At 42.4% G+C, this 26,735-nt stretch overlaps 5 protein-coding genes across 6 annotated transcripts; 2 read left to right on the forward strand and 3 right to left on the reverse strand.

Moving 5' to 3' along the window:
* LOC140274714 (DELTA-actitoxin-Aas1a-like) lies at positions 1-646 on the reverse strand. Its single transcript, XM_072370083.1, has 2 exons — positions 504-646; positions 1-418 (listed from the first exon to the last, which is right to left on the reverse strand). Exons 1-2 carry the CDS (start codon positions 644-646, stop codon positions 1-3), a joined length of 561 nt encoding a protein of 186 aa, XP_072226184.1.
* Positions 647-5,522: 4,876 nt separating this feature from the next.
* Positions 5,523-12,720, reverse strand: smarcc1b (SWI/SNF related BAF chromatin remodeling complex subunit C1b). The gene is made up of 28 exons (XM_072370340.1): positions 12,472-12,720; positions 12,010-12,129; positions 11,731-11,816; positions 11,537-11,618; positions 11,345-11,437; positions 11,127-11,196; positions 10,956-11,025; positions 10,531-10,606; positions 10,287-10,412; positions 9,996-10,078; positions 9,793-9,899; positions 9,640-9,699; positions 9,507-9,535; positions 9,267-9,382; positions 9,115-9,186; positions 8,923-9,036; positions 8,683-8,836; positions 8,451-8,561; positions 8,124-8,183; positions 7,701-7,959; positions 7,521-7,592; positions 7,382-7,422; positions 7,180-7,288; positions 6,927-7,093; positions 6,508-6,642; positions 6,211-6,343; positions 5,959-6,045; positions 5,523-5,841 (listed from the first exon to the last, which is right to left on the reverse strand). The coding sequence occupies exons 1-28, from the start codon at positions 12,646-12,648 to the stop codon at positions 5,774-5,776; spliced, it is 2,877 nt and encodes a 958-aa protein (XP_072226441.1). The 5' UTR covers positions 12,649-12,720; the 3' UTR covers positions 5,523-5,773.
* Positions 12,721-13,093: 373 nt separating this feature from the next.
* On the forward strand, positions 13,094-17,484 carry aste1b (asteroid homolog 1b). Of its 2 annotated transcripts, none has more exons than XM_072370127.1 (7): positions 13,094-13,190; positions 13,359-13,609; positions 13,861-14,127; positions 14,254-15,233; positions 15,331-15,562; positions 15,651-15,843; positions 16,224-17,484. In XM_072370127.1, exons 2-7 carry the CDS (start codon positions 13,372-13,374, stop codon positions 16,522-16,524), a joined length of 2,211 nt encoding a protein of 736 aa, XP_072226228.1. In that variant the 5' UTR covers positions 13,094-13,190; positions 13,359-13,371; the 3' UTR covers positions 16,525-17,484. The 2 variants fall into 2 exon arrangements, with proteins under 2 accessions (XP_072226228.1, XP_072226229.1); XM_072370128.1 differs by having other exon boundaries at positions 13,132-13,195.
* Positions 17,307-22,959, reverse strand: klhl7 (kelch-like family member 7). Its single transcript, XM_072370129.1, has 12 exons — positions 22,497-22,959; positions 22,249-22,351; positions 21,704-21,797; positions 21,465-21,589; positions 21,202-21,377; positions 20,832-21,006; positions 19,658-19,800; positions 19,308-19,548; positions 18,953-19,154; positions 18,212-18,309; positions 17,908-18,091; positions 17,307-17,472 (listed from the first exon to the last, which is right to left on the reverse strand). Exons 1-12 carry the CDS (start codon positions 22,623-22,625, stop codon positions 17,307-17,309), a joined length of 1,836 nt encoding a protein of 611 aa, XP_072226230.1. The 5' UTR covers positions 22,626-22,959.
* Positions 22,960-23,318: 359 nt separating this feature from the next.
* LOC140274771 (uncharacterized) lies at positions 23,319-25,463 on the forward strand. Its single transcript, XM_072370130.1, has 4 exons — positions 23,319-23,458; positions 23,802-23,883; positions 23,993-24,214; positions 24,304-25,463. Exons 1-4 carry the CDS (start codon positions 23,396-23,398, stop codon positions 24,699-24,701), a joined length of 765 nt encoding a protein of 254 aa, XP_072226231.1. The 5' UTR covers positions 23,319-23,395; the 3' UTR covers positions 24,702-25,463.
* The last annotated feature ends 1,272 nt before the right edge of the window (positions 25,464-26,735 follow it).

Genomic DNA, 26,735 nt, shown 5'->3' on the forward strand with positions numbered 1-26,735 from the left:
TTAGTCTTCACTAATGTTCACCTTCATAACAGGGGTGTGGCAGTCTGACATCGTGGCCTCAATGGTGACATTTTGGCTTTTGTGTGTCAGACTTGGACCTTTTGCTTTGCCTCTGACAAAATTTGTGTTTGTAGTTTTGGACATCTCACGAAAAAGATCGCGATTACAGTCCTTGCTGCTGTCAAAGACTCCCAGTGCATAAATGTTTGACCTTAAGTTGAGGTCAAATGGCACCACAAACAAGACAGCTACTTTCTCAGTGGAGGTATTTGTAGTAGCATCGAGGAGCTCGTACGTGAACACACCGACAGATCCTTTTGCTGTGTTTGGAGTCTTGATGAAAAGCGCCTCTCCAGATGCACAAGGTTTAATAGTATGTGGCAGGGGACTAGAGCAGCGTCCGCTATCTAGATAAATCCTGCAAAATAGACAAGCAGAAACATCTTGATATGAGAATACGTGTTAAAATAATAAAGAACATGCTAAGAAAAATATGTAGTTACCTGGGATTACAAAGGGTGTATTTAGAAGAGCTATTTGTGAGCAGGACGGTGCATTGGCGATGTGTTGGAATTGCACTTGCAAAAACTGAAGCAAGAGAAACTCCTGAGTCAGCAGCCCCTAATACATCAGATGCAGTATCCATGACGACAATCCCCGCTCAGACACTACAGCACAAAACAGCCTATTTAGAACTGGAAAAAGTACATAAATATGCTTACATTGACAATAATGTGCACCATACACATGGTTCTAGGAAGGAAACACCTATAGAAAAATACCATTTTCTATAATCAAATAGTAGCAGCGTAAGACTGGTTGTAACCAACAGGCTCTGTCTTCTATTGTTTTTGTCATTTCTATTCAAGTTACTGCACAAAAGTTTTTTTGTTTTTTTTTCTAACTATGAAAGGTATCGACTGCTGCAAGACTTTAAAATCTTGAAATTAAAACAAAACATAAGCAGCAGCAAAGTGAGAGGACCAGCTGGCTCTGGTGGCAGCAAAAAAACATATTCTGTTATTCATATTTCAAAGTTAGGAATCATTCCCCCAATATGTGGACCTACCTGTGGCTCAGCCTGCGTAAGATGAACACCACAGAGACAATGAGACAGTAAGACATGAAGGTTGCTGCCTTTTAAAGGCAATGAAAGTTGGAATATGCAGGTATAACCTGTTTATCTAGAAGTAGCCATTCAAACTGTTTGGGGTTTATAGTACACACTACCACACGCACCTCCAAACAGCAAATGTTTGTATTTCAGTCTTATGGAAAGAAGCTGACAGATGATGCTTGCATTTGGCCTTGACTTCAAAATATTTCATTTCAAATCTGTCTATGTGAAGCCTTTCACCTTACAAGTTCCTGGCTTCTACTCTCATAACTATTACTCTTACAAATATGCTGACTTTTAATGTTGTGTCTTTATGACCCTAATGTGTCATTAATTACCATGTAATTACAGGAGGAATGTGACTCCACTGGTCTTAAGGTACGGCAATAGGGAGAACGTCTGTATGATGAAGAAATTTAAATAATCTTGAGCATTTCTTGTAAAGTTATTGGGTGTTTTGGTTGCTCTCCTGTGGACTGCTTGGTGTAACTTCTCAGTATGTCCCTAATATTCCCTTTATCCTATATTTCATCCTGCTGGTCATCTCCTCCGTGGTTATATCTTTCTGCAGCGTGTCTGTTCTCTGTGTTTAGAAAGTCTTCATCACTATCACAGCCATACTTGGATATCTGTTGGTGTTCTGTTTGGGGATGCTTGTAGGTTTTGCTGTAGAACACTCGAATCTGTTGAATTATGTTATGCTGTGTGGTGCTGATATCCACATACTGGCTTTGTCTGCCCAGAAGTTTGGTTTTGCCTCTGCTGTTCGTGCACAGAGCAAATTAACTGTCCTGCTGTAACTGAATCAATTGCTGAACAGTTCTAAATTTGAACATTACCTATTGGATAAGATGATAATTTACTTCCATGCATATTTAAAATATATCTATACAGAATATGTTCATTGTGTGTATACTGGGAAGAGATTTAAATGATCAAGTTTATTTCTTTGTTGAAAATGAACATGAACACTTATATTAGGAATGGGAATAGGAATATTCAATGTAATTTAATAAATCCCAATAAATAAATCATACAAAGTAAACCCACAGCTCAGATTATTGAGGCACAAAATGACTGAAGTTAAGCTACTTTTATTGATATGGCACATGCAAAAACAACAGGTACTTTCACATAATATAACAGGAACATGGTGCAAGTTTCATGAAAACAAGCGGTAAACAAAGCTGTGTTTATTTCTTTTTTCTTTTAAATACCCACTGTAGGAGTTAGTAATCTCCTAAATACTCTTCTGTCTTCCTCAAAACTGTCAATATCAAAGGTTTTGTCAAGGAAAAACAAAAGAAATATACAGTTCTGCTGTTGGAGAAACTCAGTTGCACATGTTTGAACAATCAAGGGATTCTACAGAGAAGGAAGATAAATTAGCTAAGTAATACGTTTAATTATACAAGGTATCATCTACCAGGTCTTAAAATCTGAGATATGCCAAGTTTTCAGCTAATAGCTCTTTGGGAATCACCTTCTTGCTGCAGAAATCCTATTTTCTGTCTGTCAAACTGTGTTATCTTTGCTGTTTTTCATAGATGCAACGAAAGAAATGGGAACAAATGATGTGTCTTTGTGACAGGATGCTAATATCAAAGTGCCTAAAGATCCAGTTTAAAATGGCTTCTTTGCTAAGTTCTCTGTTATGTGTCGACACAACACTGGTTCATCCCTTGAGTTAGGAGCCTTTTTTCTGCTTGAATGATTCATAGGTCAGAGTTAAGTGGCTTAACAAAAAAACACATTCCTCTGAAAATGCTCAGGTACAAAGACTGGACTGAAAATTAAAGAAAAAGCAGAAAATGTCCAAAGAAAAACTATTGATCAGGACACTTTAAAGATTATAGGGAAGTCTGGCTGTTTGGAAGGAAACAGGACCAAATTAGGCTGGATCAACAGTTACAGTATTATATAACTGAAGTTCATGCACCAACAATGTCTCTTTGGTAACTCTGCTTGAAATGCTTCGCTTCACCTCAGGAAACCAAAGCTTGTGATCCTGTCACACTGTGGTTGCTTAGATATGATGGAAAGCTGCTTAAGTCACATATGTGCGTGTGATTCACATGATGACATTGATCTGTTCTCAGAGAAGAATGAGCTGGCTAGGGAGGTCAAACGCGTCAAATACGTGTTCAGATGATGTAAAAATGATCTACTCTACTTTAAAAATTTGTACTCATCAGCTCCACTCACTTAAAATCTCTTAATGTTACACATTTCCATTGGTTTTTGACTGTTTTGATTAGTGCCTTAAAGCTAAACCGTTGTGAAGCATTCAGAGGTCAATGTTTTTATTGCTCTGATATCTTGTCACAATCTGAGCTCTGCCTCCTCATTCAGTTTGGAACACTATCATAAATGTTAAAGTTAACAGAGTTCATGAGCTGTTGTGGATATTAAATCTGAGATGACGCGTGACAGAAAGTGAAAATGAAACAACACTGAGAATACTCCACCCATCAGAAATATTCAATGCTGGAAGCCCCACCTCAACGATTCAGGGTAGTCTCAAAGGTTTTACCTCCCTAGCCTTTTTTTTGGGGGGGGGTGAAATTTCTCCTCCAGAACTCTTTCAACGCCAAATTTGTGTGCTTGAAGCCCCAAAAGGCCCTGCTTGGTTCAAAAAGGTTCCTGTGGTGGAAATACAGCTTAACATTCATAATTTATATCATTTTCCTTCAATAAATCAACTGTACAAACTTCTCAATGATGGTCGATTGTATGTCACCAAAAAAAATGCAAGCTCTATTCCACATGCCTTCATTTCATTGTGATTGTTTTTGAAGAGCAAGATTTCACCCATTTTGGGATTCTTCATTCAACCCTCACTTAATAATAGTTTCTAACTAAATGAAATTTGACCAGAGCATCCATCAAACCTTCATCCCGTTAAATCTATTTAACTGTAAGCAAATAATATCAACAGTTTTATCCCTGTGGAGAACTTGAAATAAAAAATTTAAAAAATCATATCTCAACTCATTTCTAATTTGTCACAAGCAAATATCGATTTTGTGTAATATTGTACCAGTTAGTTGGTCCTGTTTCAATAAACTTTTGCTCAGTATAATTTCAGAGATATGAGATCCATTTATAAGGTATTAAGACTGTTTCCCAATTCATGGAAAAGTGTTGTGATTTATTGCTTATGATGTTGTATTCTTCAAGAGTTTTTGGAAAAATGTTTAAGTTAAACTGTAATCATTTTCACTGCTGGCATTACATTTAGTAACAACGTTTAATCACCGGTCAATCTTATGGGCATACCTGCATTCAATGCAATACACGACAGCAGTCGGATCAGCCTCAACTTTTAAGGTTTGCTGTTTTATTTCAAAGCGATCATTCGAATTGTTAAGGTTTAGAAATAACTGCAAATTTGGAAGCCAAACGTTTGCTATGAGAGCAAAACCTCAAAAACAAGCAAACAAAGAAAGTATTTGACGCAGAGCTTTGTGACTTTGCTGTCAAATAAAAATGCTCGACCTGAACTGGCATAAAAGGTGGAGTCTATGAAGAGTTTCAGTAACTTCTTAGGACACTTTTGTAGAGACTTAACCTACCTACAAGCAACACTGACCCAACAAAAACCTTAAAACAATCCTCAACTTCAAATCTATTAGTTTTTATTTTGAAAACTAATAAATTAATAGATTCTGTTATATACTGATGGGCCATCAACATTCACACCACTGACAGGTTAGGAAACCATTTGGCTCACTGTGTTAGAATGCAATGTTCTGAAAAACCTGTTTCCTGGTATTCACATTGGCTTTACTTTGACACTTGTCACCCATCTAAAAGTCTCTGCAGACCAGCCACACCCTCCAACATGGCAATAGCACTTCCCAGCTCTCAAAAAACTGCTCGGGAAATGGCTTAAAGAACACAGCAAAGGCCAAATCTTAATTCCTGACCACTACCTCTTGATCTCTAAAGGGGGAGCCATACCTCTCCAGGACAGAAGGCGAGGGCTGAGGAGAGGAATTGAGATTGAGCCAAAGTCTAAGGAGTCAATCAAGCCTCTAAAGTCCTCAGATACCAGTTTGATGGCATATCTGGGGAACAAGGCCAAACCACAAAGGTTCCACCCCATAACCCGCAGCACCCAAAGAATCTATTTTGATTGTAAAAAGACAGTCAGGAATGTGCTCATGAGTTAAACTCAATTGTTGTGTGGATGAAGTGCTTCTGTAATACTCGTATATGGCTTCTTATCTGCGAGAAGTAACAATAAATCACACACCAACCTTGAATGGTTAATGAAATAAGCATTTATAAGCGTTATATCCTATAACGTAACCATGCAGATAGAACAGAAGCTCGCTCACTGACACCTGAACAACAACAGAAGACAAAACAGCATTTAGTTTCGTATAAAATGTTTTTTTTTAATGAGCTGAGTTTTGACTTCTCAACTCTTTGACGTCAGAGCACAAATAATTCACAGATAGAAGATGAACTGAGCTGTTGGACAAAAACACAGCAGCTGTGTTTGTGAGGCTTACAGTCTAAAAACGTGACTACTAAAGAGTTACAGGCTTCAGTTTTAAGCAGTTGTTCCTAAACATTTCAGCAGGGCATTTGTCCTGGTTGAGAGCAGGCTGTGTTTTTCTTTTCTGTCTCGCTTGTTTTCTGGCCTGTTCAGCTGTGACTGGAGGAAGAGGGACCGGTCTGAGCAGGTGCTATCCCATCAGGCTGTGAGGATGGGTCTGAAACAGGACAGTCAGAAGTTAATGTCAACACACCCATGGGCACAGACCAAGACAGACAGTAATCTAAACAGCAACAGTACTTTAAACCTCTGACAACAGCTTAAAAGTCCTCACACATGCCATTGGGAGCCCCGGGGTGTCGTGGGGCCATCGTCTGGGTGTTTCCCCCACCAGGCATCATCCGGTTGGGCATGGGCTGGCCTGAGGAAAACAGGACTAAAATGTAATGTCAACACTATAGATATATGGGAGTGAAACACAATGCACTGCACTGTGAAAAGATGTGGCTAATAAATAGAAGGATTAACATGATTTTCAGCTGTGCCACCTCTCAGGAGTTGCTTGTGTGCATTTGTGTGTCCGGACCTGATAGCGGCATCGTGTAACCTGGCTGCCCCTGCTGCTCCCTCTGCTGGCGGACTTTAATCTCTGCCTGCTTCAGCTGCTCAGTGTGGAAAGTCTGTCTCTCAGTCAGGAGCTGTTGCCGCTGCTGCTCCAGCTGGAAAACGCACACACAGACACAAGGGATGTATTTTTAGTAAGAGCTATGCACTACACTGTTGCTTTGTGACAAACCCTACAAAGAGAGACTAAAAGAAGTAGGAATTTGAAACTTCAGCTCACATTAAATGAGCAACAAGATTATACAGTATAGTCACTCACAGCCTCTTTCTCGCGGTCCATGATGGTCTCGAGCTCTTCGAAGTGTCTCAGCTTGATTTCCAGCTTCTTCATCTGTGTCTCCACCAGCAGAGCCACAAGGGACTTGATCTTCCTCTCTTCTACTGCTGCCAAGTGCTGCCAAAAGAGGATGGGGTTAAAAGGAAAGCATAGTGCCAAGATAAAGATGGGAATAATGGCACTGGCCATGGGGGGGAGATACACCAAGTAACTGATCATCTTCTAACACCTGTTGAAAACCTTATCAAAATCAATCTACCAAGGTAGATAATCTCTAATCCTAAAGATCTACCTATTCTATCTCCATGGTTGTGTCTGTCTGGTTTGGTTGCAGGAAAACCTGAAGCATGACAAGATGCTTCCTGCGATAGATCATGATGCCCGTGATAGGCAGGCGTTACCTTGGCTTTTGTCGCAGCTGAGCCCAGAGCAGCTGCCGCTGCCGTGGCAACGCTGCCCTCCACTAGATCCAGCTCCATCACTCTCCTCCCATCATCTCCATCTCCGTCTCCGTCTCCATCTCCATCTCCCTCCTTCCGGCTTATGCTCTCGTTGTCATCTCCCCTTCCTGGAACACAGAATTCCTATATTCAGTTATTTACACACACACTCCGCTGCAATGCATTTTCTACAGTCCTGTACACACACACGCACCATCTGTCTCCTCAGCAAGTATATTGTCCACATGTTCCCTTTTGACTCGATCGTCCTCCCCTTTTGAAATGTCAGGTTCCACCTTGACCCCGTCCACCCTCAGAGGGACCTGTAACATATCCAAATGTACACATGAACATACACCTAAATAGTGTAATTTTCCATTCATTACAAACTTTCTAGGTTCTTCCAGGTGCACTACCTGATGGGGATCGGAGTCCAGTTTTTCGGCATCCATCACATCTTTAAGACAGAGGAAAACAAAATATTTTTTTTTAAAAACAGCAACAAAAAGTTGAATTTGGGGCAAAAACGTGTTTTTTTTTTTTATTCAGTTTTACCTATTTTTTCTAGCTGGTTGGATGCATCAGAAGCTTTATCCATTGATTCTTCCTGTACTTTGGAGAACTCCTCTGAAGACAAAGATGAACAGTCACCATACCATAGATACAAAGTACCATCTCACTGCTATTTCTGGACATAGACTATATACAAACTACCCCCCTGCCCCATGTTCTCACCCAGTGCCGCCTTAGCTGCAGCCGATGCCACACGTGGATCCACCACAGATGCCAGGAAGGCCACAGTGCTCATAACAGGGTTTTCCGATTGGCTGAAAGGCACCGGTTGATAGGCTAAAGGCCCCAGAGAGGCTGATGAGTCCTCCAGGTAAGGGTCTTCTATTGGCAGACGAAGAAAGTGGAGGATACATTCGTCCTGCGTTCTGGAGCCCACGTGCTCCGACACTTTGTTCCAGTCGTCTCTGTAGACCTCTAAGGCCTGAGACAGAGACAAAGACAGAGGCTGGGATCGGGCTGAAAATCTTAAGGGGTCATGAAAAGCAGCTATTAAACCAGAAAAACTAATTGATGTCCGATTAGCAAACTGCGAGTTACATGTAAGCTCTGTAACAGAGGAGAAAATAAAGCATAAGCGATTGTTACCTCCAGTAATAAGAGTGTCTCCTGCTCTGTCCATTCTCTTCCTGCATTCGCTCCTTTAGTCTGAAAAAGGAGTCATCACAACCATTTAAAACTTACACTAAAAAGGATTGTCGCAGTTAATAAAAAGTATTACACCTTGATGCTGACAGTACATATAAAAGACTAATAAACTCTTAATAGGGTCCTAAAAATGGTCTTCTACAGTATTTTACTGCTGTCAATATAAGCCAGGCTTCCCATCTTATAAGACCGTCCATTTTTAAATTGCCTATAACTGTCACAAAAAGATCCCATTTTCTGTATTTTCGCACTACTATTGTGTGAGACCTTGGGGTGTTTCCTGGCGTAGATATCGGAGCGCAGCCCAAAGTTCTGGCAGTCTGTAGGTTTCTCTCTGCTCTTCTCTGGGAAATAGAGCATGTGCTGGGAGGCTGACACCTGGAAGAGTAAACAGGAGCAGCAGAGTTTCTCAGCTGTTACAAACAGAAGACATTCATAAGAAGTTTACATGTTTTTCCAAAGCTGATCTGGTTTATAAGCTGTGCATGACAACACTGACCTGTAGGGGTTTGTGCTGTAAGGGGGCCAAGCCAGATGGCGTGTCGGCCAGTACGTTAAAGTGAGGGGTGGGTGGAGGTCCCATAGGGAGGGGTCTGCTCTCTGCATCCACTTGGTAGTTGATCATACCCCACTGTTCCAAAAACGCATGGACCCTGGACACAAAGGACAGGGTCATGCATTTCATCCGAACTCCACTCAGACATGGAGGCATGGCGGACGCTCAAACACCAACTCATACCTAATGAGGGCGCAGACGTCTCCGGTGAGGTTGCGTCTACAGGACGTTGAGCTGAGGTATTCCTGGGGGTTGAGCCGATACGTGTCGATCATGAAGTTACGATATGCCAGGTAGCTGCAACACAAAGGAGAGGTCAGCCCGAGGCCCTCTTCATCATCCGAGCAAACGGCGACGAGCGTCTGGGGTACTCACATTTCAGGAGATTTTGATTTGTTCTTTCCATTGAAGAATTCAGGCAGTGCACGTTTCTCTATCGAGTGAATGCTGAATAAAAAGCTCTCTTTAGGGACATATTATGATGACAGTAAACACCAGTTGAGCAAAAAAAGAATTAAGCCGTTTACCTGTTGTAATTGAACCAAGATGTGTAGCTTGGTATTATGATATGATGCGTTTGTTCCGTGATGTTTTCTTCTCCCTCCGACAGGCGTGGCATCTCTCCTCTTCCCTCCTCATCGTCCTGTGCACACATGCACATCAACGTTAAAAGCACTTTTATATCATCTCGCATGGGCAAGTTATACTGTTGAACGATAATTCCTGCAATAAGAAAGATGGAAGGAGAAAAGTGAAATCATATTCACCCGTCCTGGAAAATCATCGTCCTGCTCATCTGAAAGAGAAAGAAAACAAGGCGTGTGCACAAAGGAAACCAAACGCTCGCAGAAGTGACCAAAACTCCTCTCGGAACATTCTCCATCACGTATGCGAGCTTACCAAGGTCAGCCATGATCCCTCCTTTCACCGGAGTATTCTCACTGTCTTTCTTCAAGTTCACTGCAAAAATAAGGTGGAAAAGTAGACTTTTGTTTAACACTTTAGAGGGAAAATGTACGTAGAACTTGAATATACTGCCTTCAAATGTTTTACCATTTTTGGGTAGTATGACCTCCTCCATGTTAGGCACAGGTGTAGGGTCCTCCATGTCTTTGGTCAGGTCTTCCTCTGGCTCTTCCTCTTGTTGCCCACGCCTTCTCCTGTGTGAACACACACATATTAAGTCTGAAACACTCCTATGTGAAGCAAAGCCAAAACCACAACCCTGTTCGGAGAAAAAAAAAGTTTCGTCATACCCCTTCTTTCCTTTCTTCCTGGATTCAGAGGAAGGAGGAGATGGCGAGTGTCTTCTCTTTTTAGGAGGGTTGGACTTGGTATCCTGTAACCAAGGGATTGAGGTAAACTGGGATAAATTCATCGAGCAGGTCAAAAAAAAGAGCATGTGAAACGTTTTCTAAAACAGGAAATACTATAAACTCTGATTTACACACTGAAAAAAAAAAAACAACAGCAACTTAATCTAATTAGTAAAGAACCATTTTCCTTCATATGGCCAAAAGACCAAGAGCAACAACAGCTTCACACACCTGGTCGTCTCGGAGGTGAATGCGCCGGCGGAGGATGACTGGTACATTCCTCTCATTTACACAATAGTCCTCCTCATTCATCCACTCATTGAAGACACCTGTATCCAAAACCCAACCAGCATGCACCTGGAGCACACACACACACACACACACACACATATGAACACACTTAATATCAATGACAGTTTCATAATGGTAGAGGTCATCAAGTGTCTAAAAAGAACACACATGTTGTCATACTAACCCTCCATGGCCTTTCTGTGTGCGGCAGCTCTTCAACGTCTCCCTCGACATCCCCGATGGACAGCCAACTGTCATAACTGTTAAAAAGAGAAAAGAGAAGTTGTGGTCAAGTGCTTCAAGCTCTGCATGTCTGCCAGTTCTGTTCAGCAAATGTGGAACCAATCAACCCTGCAGGGAGTCAATGTATTTCCCCAGCAGCACCAGTTCCATGCTTTAGTTAAGTAAGCGGTTTGTTTTTATGGGTTTGGGTACACATTCACTAATGACAGAGATGTCATAAAAACTCCCATTGAGATTCAATTAGATCAAAGATCGGCAGGAAAAAAACTGAGCGTGGTCTGCAAATGAGTACCACTGCAGAAACTTTTACGGTTGTTGAAAATCAGCTGGAGAGCACCTGCGTGTGTGCGGTTGCTCGAGCATTACCTGTCAGGGTGCATGCCCCAATGTACCAAGACATGCTTGTCTTTTCGCATAACAGGACGCATCCACTCATCTGTAAATAGAAGTGTACACATAATGTAACTGGATCAAGTTAATATTTGACAATAGCATGTTAGCAAGCACACAGACACACATGAATAGACTTTAACTGACCCTCCTCTGTGGAGACAGGTGAGCTGTAAACATGATGACTGGCAATAGATCTGTCCTCAGTGATGGAACCCTACAGAAGGACAAACCTTTACTGAGTAGCATGGACACTGAGCAACATTCTGATGAGTTATCCTCATTGCTGTTTGCTTAAAACAGGGAACATATTCTCCTTCATCACCCAGTCTGTCCATTCATCTCTGCAATCTGCAGCACCGTACCTGGTGTTTGATGATGATACCAGTCAGTCTGCTGGCCAGCTCTTCATCCACAGTAGGATCCAGATATATAACAGGCAGAGTCATACAGTTGCTCTGTTAACAAAAAATAAATGAAAAAAACAAGTACAAATCAATCTCTGGAGAGCCCTTTGTCTGAGTGTGAACACTTGTTGTCGAGCGCATCTTTGATACCTGGATTGCGGCTTTTTCAATCGCACCAAACATCTCTACATTCCTTTCCGTTCTTGATGGATTCTGGAAGTCAAACCTTCGCCTGTGTGGAGATAAAAATGGGAGCTAAGAGTACTGGAATCGAACAAATGCAGCACAGGTTTGTGCATGATATCCCCGTGAAACAGCGAAGGCACCGAATTCTTGTTACCCACCAGCCCTGTTCAACCTTGAACTTGTAAGCAGTGCCAAGAATGTGGCAAAGCCCCCCTCCTGGTCGCAGGTCCATGAAACAATGTGCCTGTAGAGATATGATCAAAATAACACAGTGGTTTCTTTGATACACATGATGTCCCTTTCTAGTACAAGAAAAATCACGTTCAACCACTTTGAAAATCCCAGAACAATGTCCATCGACATGCATCACAAACTACTCCAACAAGGTACATTGAGGTTAATAGTGACAACAAAGAGAAAACAAGAGATAGACTCACGGGCAGTTTTGTGAGTGCAGGGCTGACAGCTTGTCGGCCAAAGGCATCCTCCTGAAACTGGAGAAGCTGCAGGGTGACTGCAGCCAGAGCCTGACAAGATGGGGCATCCACCAACACATACTGACAAACACACACACATTTTTGAAAGGAATATGAAAATCTTTGGTTCGAATTGGTTGTCAGAGTCTACACAGTTTCTGTTTGTTTGTTACTTGTAATTTTGCCCACTTAGATGCTCCATGTATAGACTTGTTAACATGTTTGATTGAGCCAAATTTGCACATAGTTTCCCTCGCTTTATTTCTCTAAATTACATAGACGCGGTTCTCCATTTTCACCACAGAAATCTGAGTAGCCACTGTAACGTTATCCAGCATGAGAGATTTGTTTACAGTGTGAGCAAACGGACTTGCTAGCAGGGGGCGGCTAGCGGTTCATGTAGCTTCCTAGTCTGTTAACTACCTTTTTGTAGTGCTTCCCGATCCACTGTCTCACCACCTCCAGCTGTGCTAAAGTATCCGGACTCTCCCAGAATCTAGCGGAAGGGCTGCTGTCTTTTTTCCGCAGCGCAAATGCCCCGGAGCTGGCTTGGCTTGTCCCGGGAATCCCGAGGTTTGTTCCTCCTGACATTGTAGCCATAATAAAACGAGATTAATTTCAAACGGGAAAACAGACTGGCTAGCGCGGTCGCTAGCGTTTGCGTTCTCGCTTTCTCTCGCGAGACCCAACGCTACTCTTAATAGTAGCGTTGGGTAGAGTAACATAAGAGTTTTGTTAGTTTTTTTTAGTGTTGTTTGTCATTCACTGTCAGTATTTTGTTTCAGTTTATTGGTGTGTGTTTTTTCTATGCTTTTACGTTTAAGATAAGTTAAACGGCATCGTATTTACGAGATAATACACCTCTTTGTTAAAAGTCAAAGCCTTTATGTTGAAATTTGATAATGGAACAAGGAAATGATTGCGCAGTACATGAAATGAAACGTGAAGTGACATTGGTTAGTGTAGCCTCTATGCATTTTAACGCTCTTCTTTCAAATTACCCTGATTGTTTTATAGGTCTTTTTTTTTTTTAAAAAAAAACCTTTAAATTAATTTCTATTAATTCTTTGTCTGTAGTAAGCAGTAAGTCAAGTGAGTCGTAATTTGCTAAGAAGTCTTTCGTTAAAGAGATCCAAACTGCGGTGCGGTGCACAGTCCGCTGAGTTTATTATAACTGACATTTACAATCTGTCGCACACTGTGATTAGATGTCTGCTCAGAGACACACTCTAAATACCTTTCTGTGTGTATCTGCGTTAGCACCATAGTGAATAAAACCTGATCAATCTTTTTTACTCTGTGTGTTGCAGGCTCTGAGATGTCATGGGTGTACATGGTTTGACGACGTATGTGGAGGGGAACAGAAACTTCCTTCAAGATGTGAAGTTCAGGGACAGTCGCCTGGTTATTGATGGCTGCAGTCTGTATTTTCGCCTCTACTTTAACCACGGCCTGGACCAGCTGCATGGGGGAGATTACGATGCCTTTGCTCACCTGCTCACCCAGTTCTTCTGTTCTTTGGCTGCTTGTAACATCCAGCCGTTTGTGGTGCTGGATGGAGGTATGGATGCTCCGGTCAATCCCTTTTTGTTAATGTTTTTTCTTCTCTTCATTCCTCTCTTTTAGATTAAAAAAAATGATTGCAGCAGAACTTTTTTTGGTCAGTATAGACATCTCTTCTGCACGTTAATTACATAACGCAAGAGATTAGATTAGAGTAAATGGATGAACATCGAAGCCTTGTTTTGTAGATCTTTTCATTTTAATGCCTCGCTAACATTTATTATCTGCCTTTTATTCCGTGGATCAAAGGGATTGACCCCAGTGACAAGAAGTTTTCCACGCTGCGACAGCGCCTGCAGGCCAAGATAAAGGAGGCGGACAGTATCTCTCATGGCCGTAATGGCTCTGTCCTTCCTATCCTCACAAGAGATGTCTTCATCCAGGTCCTCATCCAGAGAGGAATCCCACTGTTCCAATGTCCAGCTGAGGCTGACTGGGAGATTGCATGTTTGGCACACCAGTGGAACTGCCCAGTGCTGACAAACGACAGTGACTTTTTCATCTTTGACCTTCCAGGTGGGGGTAGTAAAAGACTTTTATTTTTCCACTTTATTCTGGATTCTCACGACCTGAGAGATATTGTCCAGCTTGACTTTGGAGTTGTTTATCATACTGTTTATGTCTTTTCTTTTGTGATTTTAGGTGGTTATCTGCCTCTCCATTTTTTCCAGTGGACCAACCTCAACGGAAAAGCATCTCACCGCTACATCTCAGCTCGGCACTATACCACTAACAATTTGTGTCGCTGGTTTGGGGGCATGAACTGCGAGTTGCTACCCTTATGTGCTGTCCTGACTGGTAATGACTATGGTGCTCCAAAAGAGGCAGAGACGCTATTTGATCTGATAGATGTGAGCGCATTAGGAGGAGGTGGTGGCAGACGTAGAGGAAGATCATCCACTTCCCGTATTGAGGGCCTCCTCATTTGGCTGTCCTCTTTTTCGAATGTGGCAGAGGCCTTGGAGGAAGTAAGCAGGCTCATGTGTGAGGAGGGTGGGAGAGGCAGGAGAGGTCAGATGGGCGGGCTCAGCTCGCAGCTGTGGGCAGCTATGCAGGAGTACCACATCAACGCTCAAAGCTCCGTGGCTCGCTGGTTCTCTGGAGGCAATTCAGCTCCAGGAGGGAAGACATCTGGTCTGGCACAGCTGCCAGAGTGTCTGTCGCTGGCTGCAGCACAGGGACTGTTGGCCCCCTTAGCTGTTGATGCTGTGGTGATGCAGAGGGTCCTGCTCTTCCCGCAGGTGGAGAATAGTAAACTAGCCAGCAGCCACAGTAGTTCTAGAGCCATACGCCAGGCTGTGTATGGGATGTTACTGCAGACATACACTTACAATACAACTCCAGGAAGAGATGAAGGCACGCAGCTAGCTAAAGGAGGACAAACCAAAGCCCAAATATCCGGAATAAGAGGTGGTACGGGTAGAGCGGGGAGGGGGGGTAGAGGTAGGGCAAATGTAACATTAGGCATGGAGCAATCAGCTGGTGTGGCGTTAGTGCAACCACAGGGTTTTAGCACCCCAGTTTTTGTTGAAGAGTATGATCGTGCGGACCTAAACTTGAAGAAAAACCAAGTGGAGGCACATCTCCCTCGGAACCATATACAACTACACAGGCTTAGTCAGGTAGACGTATTTTTTTAATCGCCATCATTTGTTTGCATGTATTTTTAAGAAACTGTGCCCATGAATCAGTTCGTCTTCCAATCTTTATTTTGTTCAGACTCCTGTGGCAGTTCGACTTGGTGTCCTGCTTGAAGTCTTGGGGGTGAAGGAGCCCGCCCTGCATCCTGCGCCTTACCCCCTGCAGCTGGCTGTAGCAGTGACAGGATTCTGGTTGCGGGAGGCCATACCAACACCCTCACAGCTCCTGCTGCAGGCTTTGGTGCTTGGCATGGTGTATGGAGAGCTGTCCTTGCACAACCAGCCTGGAGCGACCCAACACCAACAGGCCGGTTAGTCGAGATGGCTGTCTTATCTTATTCCTCAACTTTCAAAAAGAATTACAAGCTGTGATTCACCCCTCATGGTCCAACATTCTAGTCTCACAGCTTAACTGGGCTGCAGAGCGAAATGTGTGTGCAGCGCTGGATCGACAACGAGTGAGGCCAGGGGAGAGGCGAGGCGTGGATATCGGGGTGGCTCACAGTATCAGCCAGTGGCAGGCCTGTCTCTGGAGCGCACTGTGTCTCAATCAGCTATTACTGATGCCGCTGCCTCAGCCAAATCTGTCGTGGTAAGACCCCGGTTCAGCAAATAAAAACGTGCCCTTATTTTCATTTTTCACTCATTTACCCAGCTGAGGTGAAAGGGAAGCAGAAGTGTGACTACAAACCTGTAAATGACAAATTTTTCCTAAATTGTTAAAACCCTCGAAGAGAAAGAAACCAAAACTCTTGAGAAAATGATGCTGCGCAGAAGAAAGAAACTCCTTCAGTGTCTGCTGGCACTGCAGTACAATTGATGGTGATATAATTATCTTCTTATTGCTCCAAACATTAATATTACAGGAAAAAAAATATTTTCCTGCAAACTCTAAGGAGTAACGGGGAGGAGTGTACTGCTTAAGAAGAATTTAAAGTGTGCCGCCTTCTTCCCTCCCTGCTTGTCTCCCAGGTTGTTCAGCGGCACCTTGGTACACGGCCTCCTCAGGTATTTGAAAGGAGGCCGAGCTGCTGAGTCCCTACTGCCTGGAGGATCCTTATCTGGACAACTTTACCTCTGCCTGATGGAGGCTGTGAGGGACTGCGGCTTCAAAACAAATCCCTCCTCTTCTGCATCAGGGAAGAAGAGGAGAGGCAGAGGCAGAGGAGGGAGAAGAAGAGGTGGAAGAGGAGCGCAGGGTGGGGGGAGAGGTGACGAGGAGATAAATAACAGGTTTGCTCTCCTTATGAGCGAGGAGGAGTATGATGATTGATATGACAGATATGAAACACTTGCAAGGGGCCAAATCTCAGATGCTCAGGGAATGCTGCAAAGTCATCTTTCCAGAAGAGTAATCCTTTTTATTGTTTACATGTATTGCACTACTTCAGCCTTCCTCAGTTATATCTGAGTGCTTTTTATGTCCAAAGTTATGCTGCCATCTTGACTCGTGTGAAGTCAAAACTTCACCCGAATAGCTTTTCCAAGGAAAACTCACCCACATTTTAGCATTTCTAAGCAATTTTATCCAATTAATTTCACTATTCTCATTTCCGTTCAATCATATCTGCAAAATATTTAAATACTGACTGTAAAGCTGCTTTATTATGCAATTCTGTCAACCAGAGTTTCGACTCTTTCTTCTATTTACTTGTAACAACATATAGGTGAAAATAAAAATAAAATGCTCACACACTTTCTTCAAAGGCACAACACAATAACATTAATTTACACGGCATTATCAAATAGTATTTTGACAATGGTAGCGCTTCACCTTTTAAACATAAACTTATGGAAAGTTTCCCACTGGAACTTGGAACATTTTTTTGGGGGAATTTTGGAACAGCTAAAAAAACTCAAGATAAAATAATTACTGAACAGCTTTAAGGAGAAAAAGAAGTACGCTGCCTGATGTGCATAAATTCTTGAATTAGTATGCGCCATCGAGCCGTGAGAAACTCTTCCTGAAAAGAAAGGCCCAGCCTCTTGTCCATCAGCACGGTGGCTGTGACAGCTGTCCGCAAACGTTAAAATGTGACGAATCTGCCTCCTCTCCTATGGGGACGATGTGGTGGAGGCAGATGTGGAGGCAGCGGACGCGGCGTGCGGCTGGGAGTCTATGAGGTCCATGTCTTCGTCCTCGTTGACTCCGCATGTGTCGACCACGCAGATCAGGCAGCTGGTGACGGGGAAGGCTCGCACCTTGCTGCACGTAACCCACCTGAGAACCGACGAGAGTTTGCAAAGATGAAGACGAGATGCGGAATCTGAACAAGCAGCTACTTATTTGTATAGATTCTCAGTTTGGTTACGGGCGACAGAATTTTAGCATTGCTTTGTGAAAAACTGCAACACAAATGATTTGACGTTACACGACCAGGTTTTAAAATTAAATTGGTGGTATTCCACTCCTACATCCTAAATGACAGAACACAGACTAAAATACCCACCCAAAACAATAATAGACTTAGATAGTAAGTAACAGAGTAAATTAAAATGATCCAAAGCAACAAAATCCCATCAGAGTGTTTTGTATTGACTGTATTTATATGAAATAAGCAGAGCTTATGTCTCTTGCAGATGTTTTCACACCACTGCCTCTATGTCAGTGACACACACTCGTCTTACTTCAGTAATATCTAGTTAATACACCAACCTGTCGGTTTCAGTCTGGTACTCTAAGACATGTCCGAGCCGCCCCACCCCTTGAAATCCTGCCAGGACGTATATTACATCACCGACAGCTGCACACTTCACTGTCACACCTCTCCATGGCATCGAAGAAGCAGCACGCCACTCGTTGCTGGCAATGTCATAATATTCAACTGTATCCAGGCTGCCTAGAAAAAAAAAAAAAACAAAACACAATAGTGACATCTTACTGGTAAACTACTTCTGCAATCTTACACAACTGTCGATATGCTCATTCCTCTTTGACTCACTGATAACAGTTTCATTACCTACTGGCCCCTGCCCTCCAACAGCGTAGATCCTATTGTTGACAACCACCAACCCATGATTCTTCCTGGCCTCTTTCATCCCACACAGCTCCCTCCATCTGAAAGGTATATAATTAGAGTTGTGGGGGGAAAAAAAAGTAGGTCATGGTTGCAGTTCTAATTAGAGTGCGCCCTTTTGTTGAGATGTGTCTTTCAAAACTCAACGAATGAGTTAAAAACATCACAACAAACTCAAATCAATATATCCCAATTCCTGGATTTTTTGTACAACATGCCCAACAGAATCCTATAATGACATGACCTGAGAGGCCTGCTTAGTAGAAGGAAATTGCTCCAAAACTGCTATTAAAAAGCCAGACTACATTTTGAAAGTGGAAAAGGGAACAAAGATCCACTTCTGGTCTGTTGACCGAAAAATTTAGCCTGGAGGCTTTTCTAGCCAAAGCACCTCCCCCCAGCTGATGAGCTCAGTGGTGGAAGCATTATGCTGCGAGGTTGCTTTTGCTAGAAAACAAAGATTACAAACAAAAACACAAAATGTACTCAATATGAAAAGCTTGGGAAAGGCCACTGGAAATGTTTGAGCCATGTGACAGAATTTAGAAGGAGATGCCATCAAACAGAAAGTAAATATAAGCTCATGGCACAGTGGAACTGTGATAATACACTGACAAAAGACAGGGAAGGGGAACCAGAATTAAATGTGAGGAAAATAACTGAATTTACGTGTATTTGACTCACTGTTGCGTGGTGGGGTCATACACCTCGCAGTTGTTGAGGATCCTCCCAGAGACGTTGTTGCCCACTGTTCCTCCGCAAACATAAATGAGCCCATTGGCCTCCACAGAGCCGTGACTGCAGCGAGCCATCAGCATGCTGCTTTTGACTTGCCATGACTCGGTCCTTGTGTCGTAACATTCAAAAAGGTCCAAGGCTGAGCTACCTGTAGAAACAAATTACAAAAAAAAAAACAATATGAAATTGTGCCAGAACAGCTAAAAAACAAAAAACAAATCCATCTCATGATGGCTCTTCACTGTCCGTAGCTCTTTCAGTAGATACACAAAGTTCTTTACTCCCGGCTCCCTGTGCTCACCTACTTCTGACCCCCCGGATGTGTAGATCTTGCCCTGAGAAGCACAGGCAGCCAGGCTGTCACGAGGCGTGGGTGGGCCCAGCTTAGAGTACCAGCTGTCCTTCAGGACGTTGTAACAGTCCATGCGCTTGATGGGGAAGAGCTGCGAGCCCCCCAGGATGTAGACCACATTGTCCCAGAAGACAGCAGTGGCGTCCCGGCGCTTTTCGAAGGGACAACGGATGTCTGTCCAGCTGGAGTCCTGCATAGAAAATACTGACAATTAACTAATATGATTACAAAAAAAAACACAAAAAACCTGACCGTACAGAACTATGCTGCAAAAATGTGCAACATGTGCAGCGCGGTACCTTGGGGTTGAAGTAGCGGCAAGACTGCGGCTGAGAACCTCCAAACAACGCGATGCGGTAGTCGTGCTTCTTGCGTCGCGGCCGGCTGCTTTCTCCCAGGTCCTCTCGGTCCTCCAGGGACAGCAGATGGTAACGCATCCCACCTTCAGCAAATGTACCAGTTATTTTTGTTCCGTGTGGCTTTCATTGCTTGTGTCAGCACCGCTGGCTTTTGAACTTCTGCAGTTTTAACATCAACTTGTTCTTCTGAATTATCCACCATATCTTGTTGAACATCTTCTGAAACATATTCTAACCTTATAGCGATGAAGATGACATTTTGCTACAGTAATAGTATATTCTTAATAAACATGACTGAAAATCTTAGACACTGCCTTAAAGAATGGGGTAGTTTTTGTCTCTTAACAAGAATAAGATATATTATCTTGTACATTTATTATTATACAATTATACAATTTATAAACTAGAATTTGTGTTTGTTCGTACAATTACGCTCCAAAGTTTATAAGCACTTTTTGGATTGAGCATCACAGTAAAATAGGAGAAGTGACGGATCAGATTTACAGAAGTTATGAAGGTCTTCCTATAGTCAGGAAGAGGAAATTGTTTAGAAGATGAAAAACGCCCCCCGGGCACCACAAAAGAACAGGTCTACCGTGAACTAAAAGCTGCTGGAACAGTAGTACCACTGTCTACAATCAGGACAGTTTAACATAGACACGAACTGAGAGGCTGTATTCAAAGAAAGAAAACTTTGCTCCAAGAAAAGGATGACGTTGAGCTTCAAGAAGTTTTACTTTTCCCAAATGGGGCAAAGATGGAGCCTGTTAAGCCTCAATGGCCAGAGGTGTGTTTGGAGGAGCAAAGGTATACACTCAACTGCTGAGTGCAGTGGCGGTAGCATCGTGCTCTGGGACTACTTTACTTCCAGTAAAATTGACGGACAATAGATCGTAAACTCAACTGAAAATGGGTGAACTGTGGTTAAAAGTCAGGTCAGTACCAGGAAAGCAACACCTTTAAATGAAGTCAACTGATTCTGCCAAGAGGAGTGGTCAAAGATTTAACCAGGTTTTCAAAAACACAGAAAAGTGTAAACATATCAAGTACCCATAAGACATTATTGCCCACATTGAATACGTTTGATCTTGTGCTCCTCTTTGCTCATACTCACTAATGACCATCTTGAGGCATTGTGGGTTGTCCTGGATGAGAAGCTCAGCTTGTACGGTCTTTGAGAGAAAGGTTTTGGAGACCAGAGGAAAGCGAACGCATCCCAGCACCTCTACCATGTACTGCTTTCTGTTGCACACGTCGTACTTCAGCCAGCGCACTGCAGCGTCGTAAATCTGTGCACACGTGTGACAACAAAGCATCTGGTTTCAAATACAGGTCACATGGGGTAGGATATTTAGCAGAAAATGACTCTGTTCAGTCCCGACATCATGCAAAACCATGTTTTTTTAATAGAAGTTCTAAAAAGGAAGTAGTTACATATTAGTAACTGGCACATACAATATTTTCTTCAGTCAAAGGATGCTTACCTGGGCCTCGGCACGAACAGTGAGTTTGTCCTGGTGCAGCAGATGTGTGAGTTGTGCGACATTGAGTTGCAGGAATTCATCCAGTTTGTAGACTTCCGTAAAGTGGAGCTGGAAAAAGTCCTCCGCTGCTGCCTTCAGCTCCGGACAATCCATACAGTCCGCCAGGGCGGAAATACCTACAGGGGGCCAGAACAAGGGTCAGTGAATATAACAAACTACAGAGTTATTAGACCCGTGTTTTAAAAAGAAAATTCTTCCGTTACCCAGGCAGTTTGTTGCGTCTATCTGCCCTTTGAGGAACTCCACACACATCTTCTTCACTGGCTCAATCTGGTACTGGTTGGCGGCATCCAGCAACGACTGAACATTACTGCTGTTAACAGAAATTCTGAGAAAAACGAGAGCAAACCCAATGATACCAGGTCAAATCTTTCATTTAGATTTGAATAAATCTGTCATAACTGTTGCACCTCAGGCTATTCATTTGTGCCAAGATTCTTACCGTGCTGTGTAGATAAACTCAATCAACAGTTCAATAATCTCAGGCTCAGCACTCCTGAGCTCCACCTCAGGGGACATGGACTCCATCATTCTAGCTGGAAGTCAGTAAAAAGGGGTAAGCAATATAATGTGTATATATATATATATATATATATATATATATATACATAGCCTGAGTGAATGCACTTTGCACAAGTTTAAAAGGTGCAAGATATGCTCATTCATAAGCTGGTGTTTCATCGAGCTCCTCTGTAGAATTAAAACTCCCATTTTTTTGGTCCAAGTGTTGATCTGTGACAATGTTCAGATGGATGGAACATTCCAATGAATACCTTAATTCAGTTTCCCAACCAAACATTGCATTGTTATAAGGTGACAACACATCACACACGTCGCCTGTCTGCAATTTTTTTGTGTGATTTTTCCATTAGAAATGACACTATCCTTATAAAAGCAGAGGCATTTCTTGTTCACAGGTGTTGGTCACTGGCGCATACTTTGAAGTTCATCATTAGCCCTTTATGTGATTGTGTGTGTGATGCTTACTGGTGAACATGAGGCTGAAGAAGTGACTGGCGGCAGCTAACACTACTCGGTGGGCAGGAAAGTGTTTCCCCTGAACCACCAGGGACACATCACAGAGTGTACCCTGATGAGAGACACACACACACATATGCACTGGACATCAGGAAAGAGGCACACACGCATGCCACATGCAAAGACCACTAGGTGACATAAATTAATGTCCTCGTTTTGTATCCCGTCCCTCTGTCTCTCAGACATACACCACACACCTGCTTTCTCAGGTTGTTCATGACTCCCATGATGCTGGACAGCTGTCTGTACTCCTCTTTGGTGGCACACTTTCTGTCGCCCTTCTTCTTGGTGCTTGTAGCTTTCTCTGGAGAGGTCATCCCCGTCATGTCAGGCTATTTTTTTTGTATTGCCTCTTCACTTACAAAGGACAACAACGCTTTGAGAACCACTGCCACCAGTGTGTGGCTTTTGTCTCTTTGTTGTCACTCAGCTACAGGCAGTTTACCTGCTAACAGTCAGCAGCTTGTTGTGAATTTAGACTTTTAAAACTCTTGACGGCACCTTCCCCGTGACACCTGCAGAGAAATCCCCAGTCTGTTAGAAATTGCTAAAAAAAAAAAACATAATATTTATTAACTGTTAGCATAAATGCATTTAGCGAGCTAGGGTTTAGTTGAGCGGTTCGTATTTCTTCTTCTATGGTTTATTAATGTGCTCGCCTATTTCTTCTTCCTCGGACAGGCAGAGAAGTTGCCGTTTAGGGGCATTGCTGCCCCCCTCTGTTTGGATGACGCCATTGGTACAAAACTACGCAGATATGAAAGTAGCTTTACAATTGCTTTTTCTTTTTTTTTTCTTTTTTAACCCTTTTTACTGTGGAACCTCTTGGTTGGAATGGACAACACTTTATTTCAGATTTAATCGTATTATTGAGGCCATATCTAATGGGAACAACGTGGTTTTGTGTACGCCGCTGTTGCAGTTCACCTGTCGCTGCACCTGTCCGTCATTCCGATACCTGCACTGCCATATAAAAACATAACCAGGAAAGGTTTTTGTTTTTTTGGACTCTAATGACGCTTACGTCACGTGGAATGCGGGCCACAAATGCATTGCCAAGAATGACTGACCTGAAAACAAATTGAAAGAGGGCAATATGCTGCAAAACATGCTCCGTTTCATCTGCTGTTGCTGCTTCTCAAGCGACTCCAGCAACGAGGTATGTATCTTTGTACACTGCACCGAGTTTTCCGCAAAGCTCTATGAGTATAAAGTGGATTCCTTCGAGTTACTGCTTCGTTCATGAGTTTTCGCCGTCGGTTTATCTTCACCAGTTTAAGTTGATGTCAAAAACTGGCGAGGTCAACTTAATCACTCAGAGAAGTAGCCTCAACATTCAGTTGGTGATAGAAAGAGAAACCAAAGCTTTAAGAGCATGGAAGCATGAAATAGTTAAAGATAAAGTAATCATATGGGTCAAGGTGAGCCTAATCAGTGCTTTATAGCTCTTCAACGTGAGCAAAAAATGAAGATATGTAAAGAAAACAACTTTGCTGTTCCAGAGGCAGCCACTCCTGCAGCCCAGACCGTCATCTGAAGTTAGTGGACCTGAGTCAGCCAGGCAACCCCGTCCAGCATATAGCAGTAAGCCAACCTCTTTTTTTTCCCACTTGTACTTGAATGTAAGATGTATTTTGGCCTCTTGTGTCTTTATTTTTCTTTTGCATATACGTTCTATTTGTGGGATGCTCAGACATACAGACTGTAAAACGGATTGGAAGGCTGGCGATGAGGCGAACGAATGTGCCAGAGCTGGATCGGAGGTTCGCTGACATGGCAGAGACCTTCAATGAGCAGCAAGACCGTTATGAGGCCATGCTCCGCCACATCAGAAACCTGCTAAAGAGCTGTGATTGTGTGGGTGTTGATAACCTGGTTTTGGCTGACTGTGTGAGGAAGATCAGAGTGGAGCAGGGTGAGTGGCACATCTATATGCAGATGTGATAGATCATTTCCTTTGGTGTCTGTTGCCATTGTTTGTCTCCATCCTTTTTGCTCCATCAGAGTCCACACGCAGAGTCTCTCTGAAGATGAAGGGCTATGATTTCTCCCTCACTGTGGTTCCTGTGGGTTCAGAGAGCAAAAATGAGGTGGAACATCTGCCTCATGCTCTGCGGTTGGCTCAGTGCGAAGTCAAGGGCATTTCTGACAGCGCCAAGGCCATCATCGCAAAGGGCACCACACTTCAAGAGCTCACTGGCTGGCTGCTCCGTAGCCAGGATCAAATGGTCGAGCAAGTGAAGGGTGCAGCAGAAACTTACCAAGAACAAGGAAGGCTTAATGAGAACCTGGAGGAGAACATGAGGCAAGTGAGGAGAGCGAAGGAGTTATCACAGGGATACAGGCAACATGCTGGGAGTGTTCTCACAGAGGCTGCACAGATATCTGGAGCTCATCCGTAGTCCAAACACCTTTTAAATGCTTTATTTGAACTGACCAATTATAATACAGGACGTGTAAAAGATTCAAATATTCACACAACCTGTTGTAGGTTGTAGGAACCTTTTTAGTAAGTGTGGGCTGAGAAGACAATGTCTTGTAACCAGGCTGAGTGTGACAGATGAGAGGGGAACATCAACAAGCTGTCTTTTATGCTCAAATTCTTGATATGCATGCCGATCGCACAGTCACTAACAGTTAGTGTAGTTCGTCAGCACGCACAGGGCTGCCAGATGAGCGTCCGATTTGTATTCATATCTACACGTCATCATCAAAAATGTTGGAAATGTGCTGCCTTTACAAGCTTTTTTTATTTTTATTTTTTTGTGTGTCTCCCTTTTTTTAACATTTCATCAAAGTTGTAAGAAAAACAGAAGTGAGTTGCTTTGTATATTAATCTGTATTAATCTGTATTGGGGATTTATGAAACAACAGGCACAGACACCCAGACTGATGGAAACACAAAGATCACTTCAAGTCAGCTTGTGGCAAATTTGGCATCTCATGAATCTCTTTTATTTCTTGCTTTGCTCATTTTGTGTCAGAACCTTTGTCTCATTTTCAGAAGCTATTTGCAGCCTGTCTTTGCTTCTTTGTTGTCATTTTGCATTAATTATGGATGTTTTTCTTGTTGTCTCATATAGGTCATTTGTATTCAAAAACTCACAACTTGATTTGCATCTATTGATAGTCATTTTATGTCTCATTATTGTTATCTTTTCATGGAATACTGCCTCATCTAGTTAATTTTAATTGTGTTTGTAGCCATTTTGCTTGTCATTCTATTTATTTTGATTCCACCATAATCATTTCCTTCTCACTTTAATTTTTTTGACATTTTTCTTTTGTTTTGCATTCTTATGTAGCCATTCTTTCCCCATGTGATCATTTGGATCGCTATATTATACTGTATTTCTTTGATTAAAATCATAGCCCATTTATAACCAGCTAACAGAAGGGGGCACTGAAGACTCACTTTTTCTCTTCTATATCAGGGTCTTCAGAAAAATGACACGAAATCAACATATAGTCTACATCTTTGAATTTAGATATATTGTCAATATTTGTGTTTGCGGCTACATATATTAATTTTGGCAAGACCTTCCTTCAGTTATGCTTATTGTTTGACTTACTACATGCAGGACTATTCAGGTTGAGGAATGAAAATGATTGTTCGTGTATTGGATACATCTTAGGACAGAACTGGATGCAGTTAACTGTAACAAAAGTTGTAAACTGGATTGGAGGTTTGCTGTGATTGTGTATTTAGTGTTATTTCCACTGGAACATTTGGAGGGGGAAGATTTGCAGCTAATCCACAAGAGCCCTGTTGTATGTATTAACTGATTAAACAAAAGCTATTAGAGTGAAAGCAGACAAACACCTGGTCATATGCCATCTTGATAATTAACTTTGGAAAATCGATTGTTCCAAGAGTCATTGCCAAGTGGACATGTATTATTAACCTATGAAAGACAGTTTTAGAGGAGTCCTTTCAACTTTAGTTTTGGATTATGATCACTAAATGTGTAAAACACGGACAGTTTGCTTCTTAACAAAAAGATAATGTAAAAAAAAAAAAGATAGGAAGAAAATGTAATAAGGTATTTTTGCAAATTATATACAACAAACAGAAGTACGTTCTTAATGGCTTTTCTTATGGTGGTGAACCCAACGGGGTGAGTTTGAAACTGGTTATGGAAAACAGTTTGACCGTAAAATACACTATTATTACTTTTAAAAAAAATTCCCCAAGTTACTCAGAATAAGTAAAGATCCAATAGACATCTGCGTCTAGAGCTGCATAGTATTTATGATCCAATCCATGTAAAGCACATTAGTTAGATCACTTGGCAGTCAAAGAGCAGCGGCTGACAGCGACAACCTACCATGCTCGTGGAAATAATGAACTTGCTTTCTAATGCTCCAACATGATTGAACGTTCCGTTTAAAGGGCGTGGCTAATATTGATATACTGCTCCCTTATTGGCTTGGAA

The sequence above is a fragment of the Leuresthes tenuis genome, unplaced genomic scaffold, assembly GCF_036924035.1.
Source record: "Leuresthes tenuis unplaced genomic scaffold, fLeuTen1.0.hap1 SCAF_18, whole genome shotgun sequence".
Classification (NCBI taxonomy): domain Eukaryota; kingdom Metazoa; phylum Chordata; class Actinopteri; order Atheriniformes; family Atherinopsidae; genus Leuresthes; species Leuresthes tenuis.

Bases quoted from the DNA above. Each gene is read 5' to 3' on its own strand.
- aste1b (XM_072370127.1), top strand. From the start codon at position 13,372: ATGGGTGTACATGGTTTGACGACGTATGTGGAGGGGAACAGAAACTTC. The intron at 13,610-13,860 runs GTATGGATGCTC...CGTGGATCAAAG, and splicing joins GTTTGTGGTGCTGGATGGAG to GGATTGACCCCAGTGACAAG. The intron at 14,128-14,253 runs GTGGGGGTAGTA...TTGTGATTTTAG, and splicing joins TTTCATCTTTGACCTTCCAG to GTGGTTATCTGCCTCTCCAT.
- smarcc1b (XM_072370340.1), bottom strand. From the start codon at position 12,648: ATGGCTACAATGTCAGGAGGAACAAACCTCGGGATTCCCGGGACAAGC. The intron at 10,079-10,286 runs GTGTGTGAAGCT...CCTTGGTTACAG, and splicing joins TTCACCTCCGAGACGACCAG to GATACCAAGTCCAACCCTCC. The intron at 9,383-9,506 runs GTGAATATGATT...ATGTGTGCACAG, and splicing joins ACGATGATTTTCCAGGACGG to GACGATGAGGAGGGAAGAGG.
- LOC140274771 (XM_072370130.1), top strand. From the start codon at position 23,396: ATGCTGCAAAACATGCTCCGTTTCATCTGCTGTTGCTGCTTCTCAAGC. The intron at 23,459-23,801 runs GTATGTATCTTT...TTGCTGTTCCAG, and splicing joins CAAGCGACTCCAGCAACGAG to AGGCAGCCACTCCTGCAGCC. The intron at 23,884-23,992 runs GTAAGCCAACCT...TGGGATGCTCAG, and splicing joins ACCCCGTCCAGCATATAGCA to ACATACAGACTGTAAAACGG.
- klhl7 (XM_072370129.1), bottom strand. From the start codon at position 22,625: ATGACGGGGATGACCTCTCCAGAGAAAGCTACAAGCACCAAGAAGAAG. The intron at 21,378-21,464 runs GTAACGGAAGAA...GGCCCCCTGTAG, and splicing joins AGACGCAACAAACTGCCTGG to GTATTTCCGCCCTGGCGGAC. The intron at 19,549-19,657 runs GTACCGCGCTGC...TTTTCTATGCAG, and splicing joins GCCGCTACTTCAACCCCAAG to GACTCCAGCTGGACAGACAT.
- LOC140274714 (XM_072370083.1), bottom strand. From the start codon at position 646: ATGGATACTGCATCTGATGTATTAGGGGCTGCTGACTCAGGAGTTTCT. The intron at 419-503 runs GTAACTACATAT...TCTATTTTGCAG, and splicing joins TACACCCTTTGTAATCCCAG to GATTTATCTAGATAGCGGAC.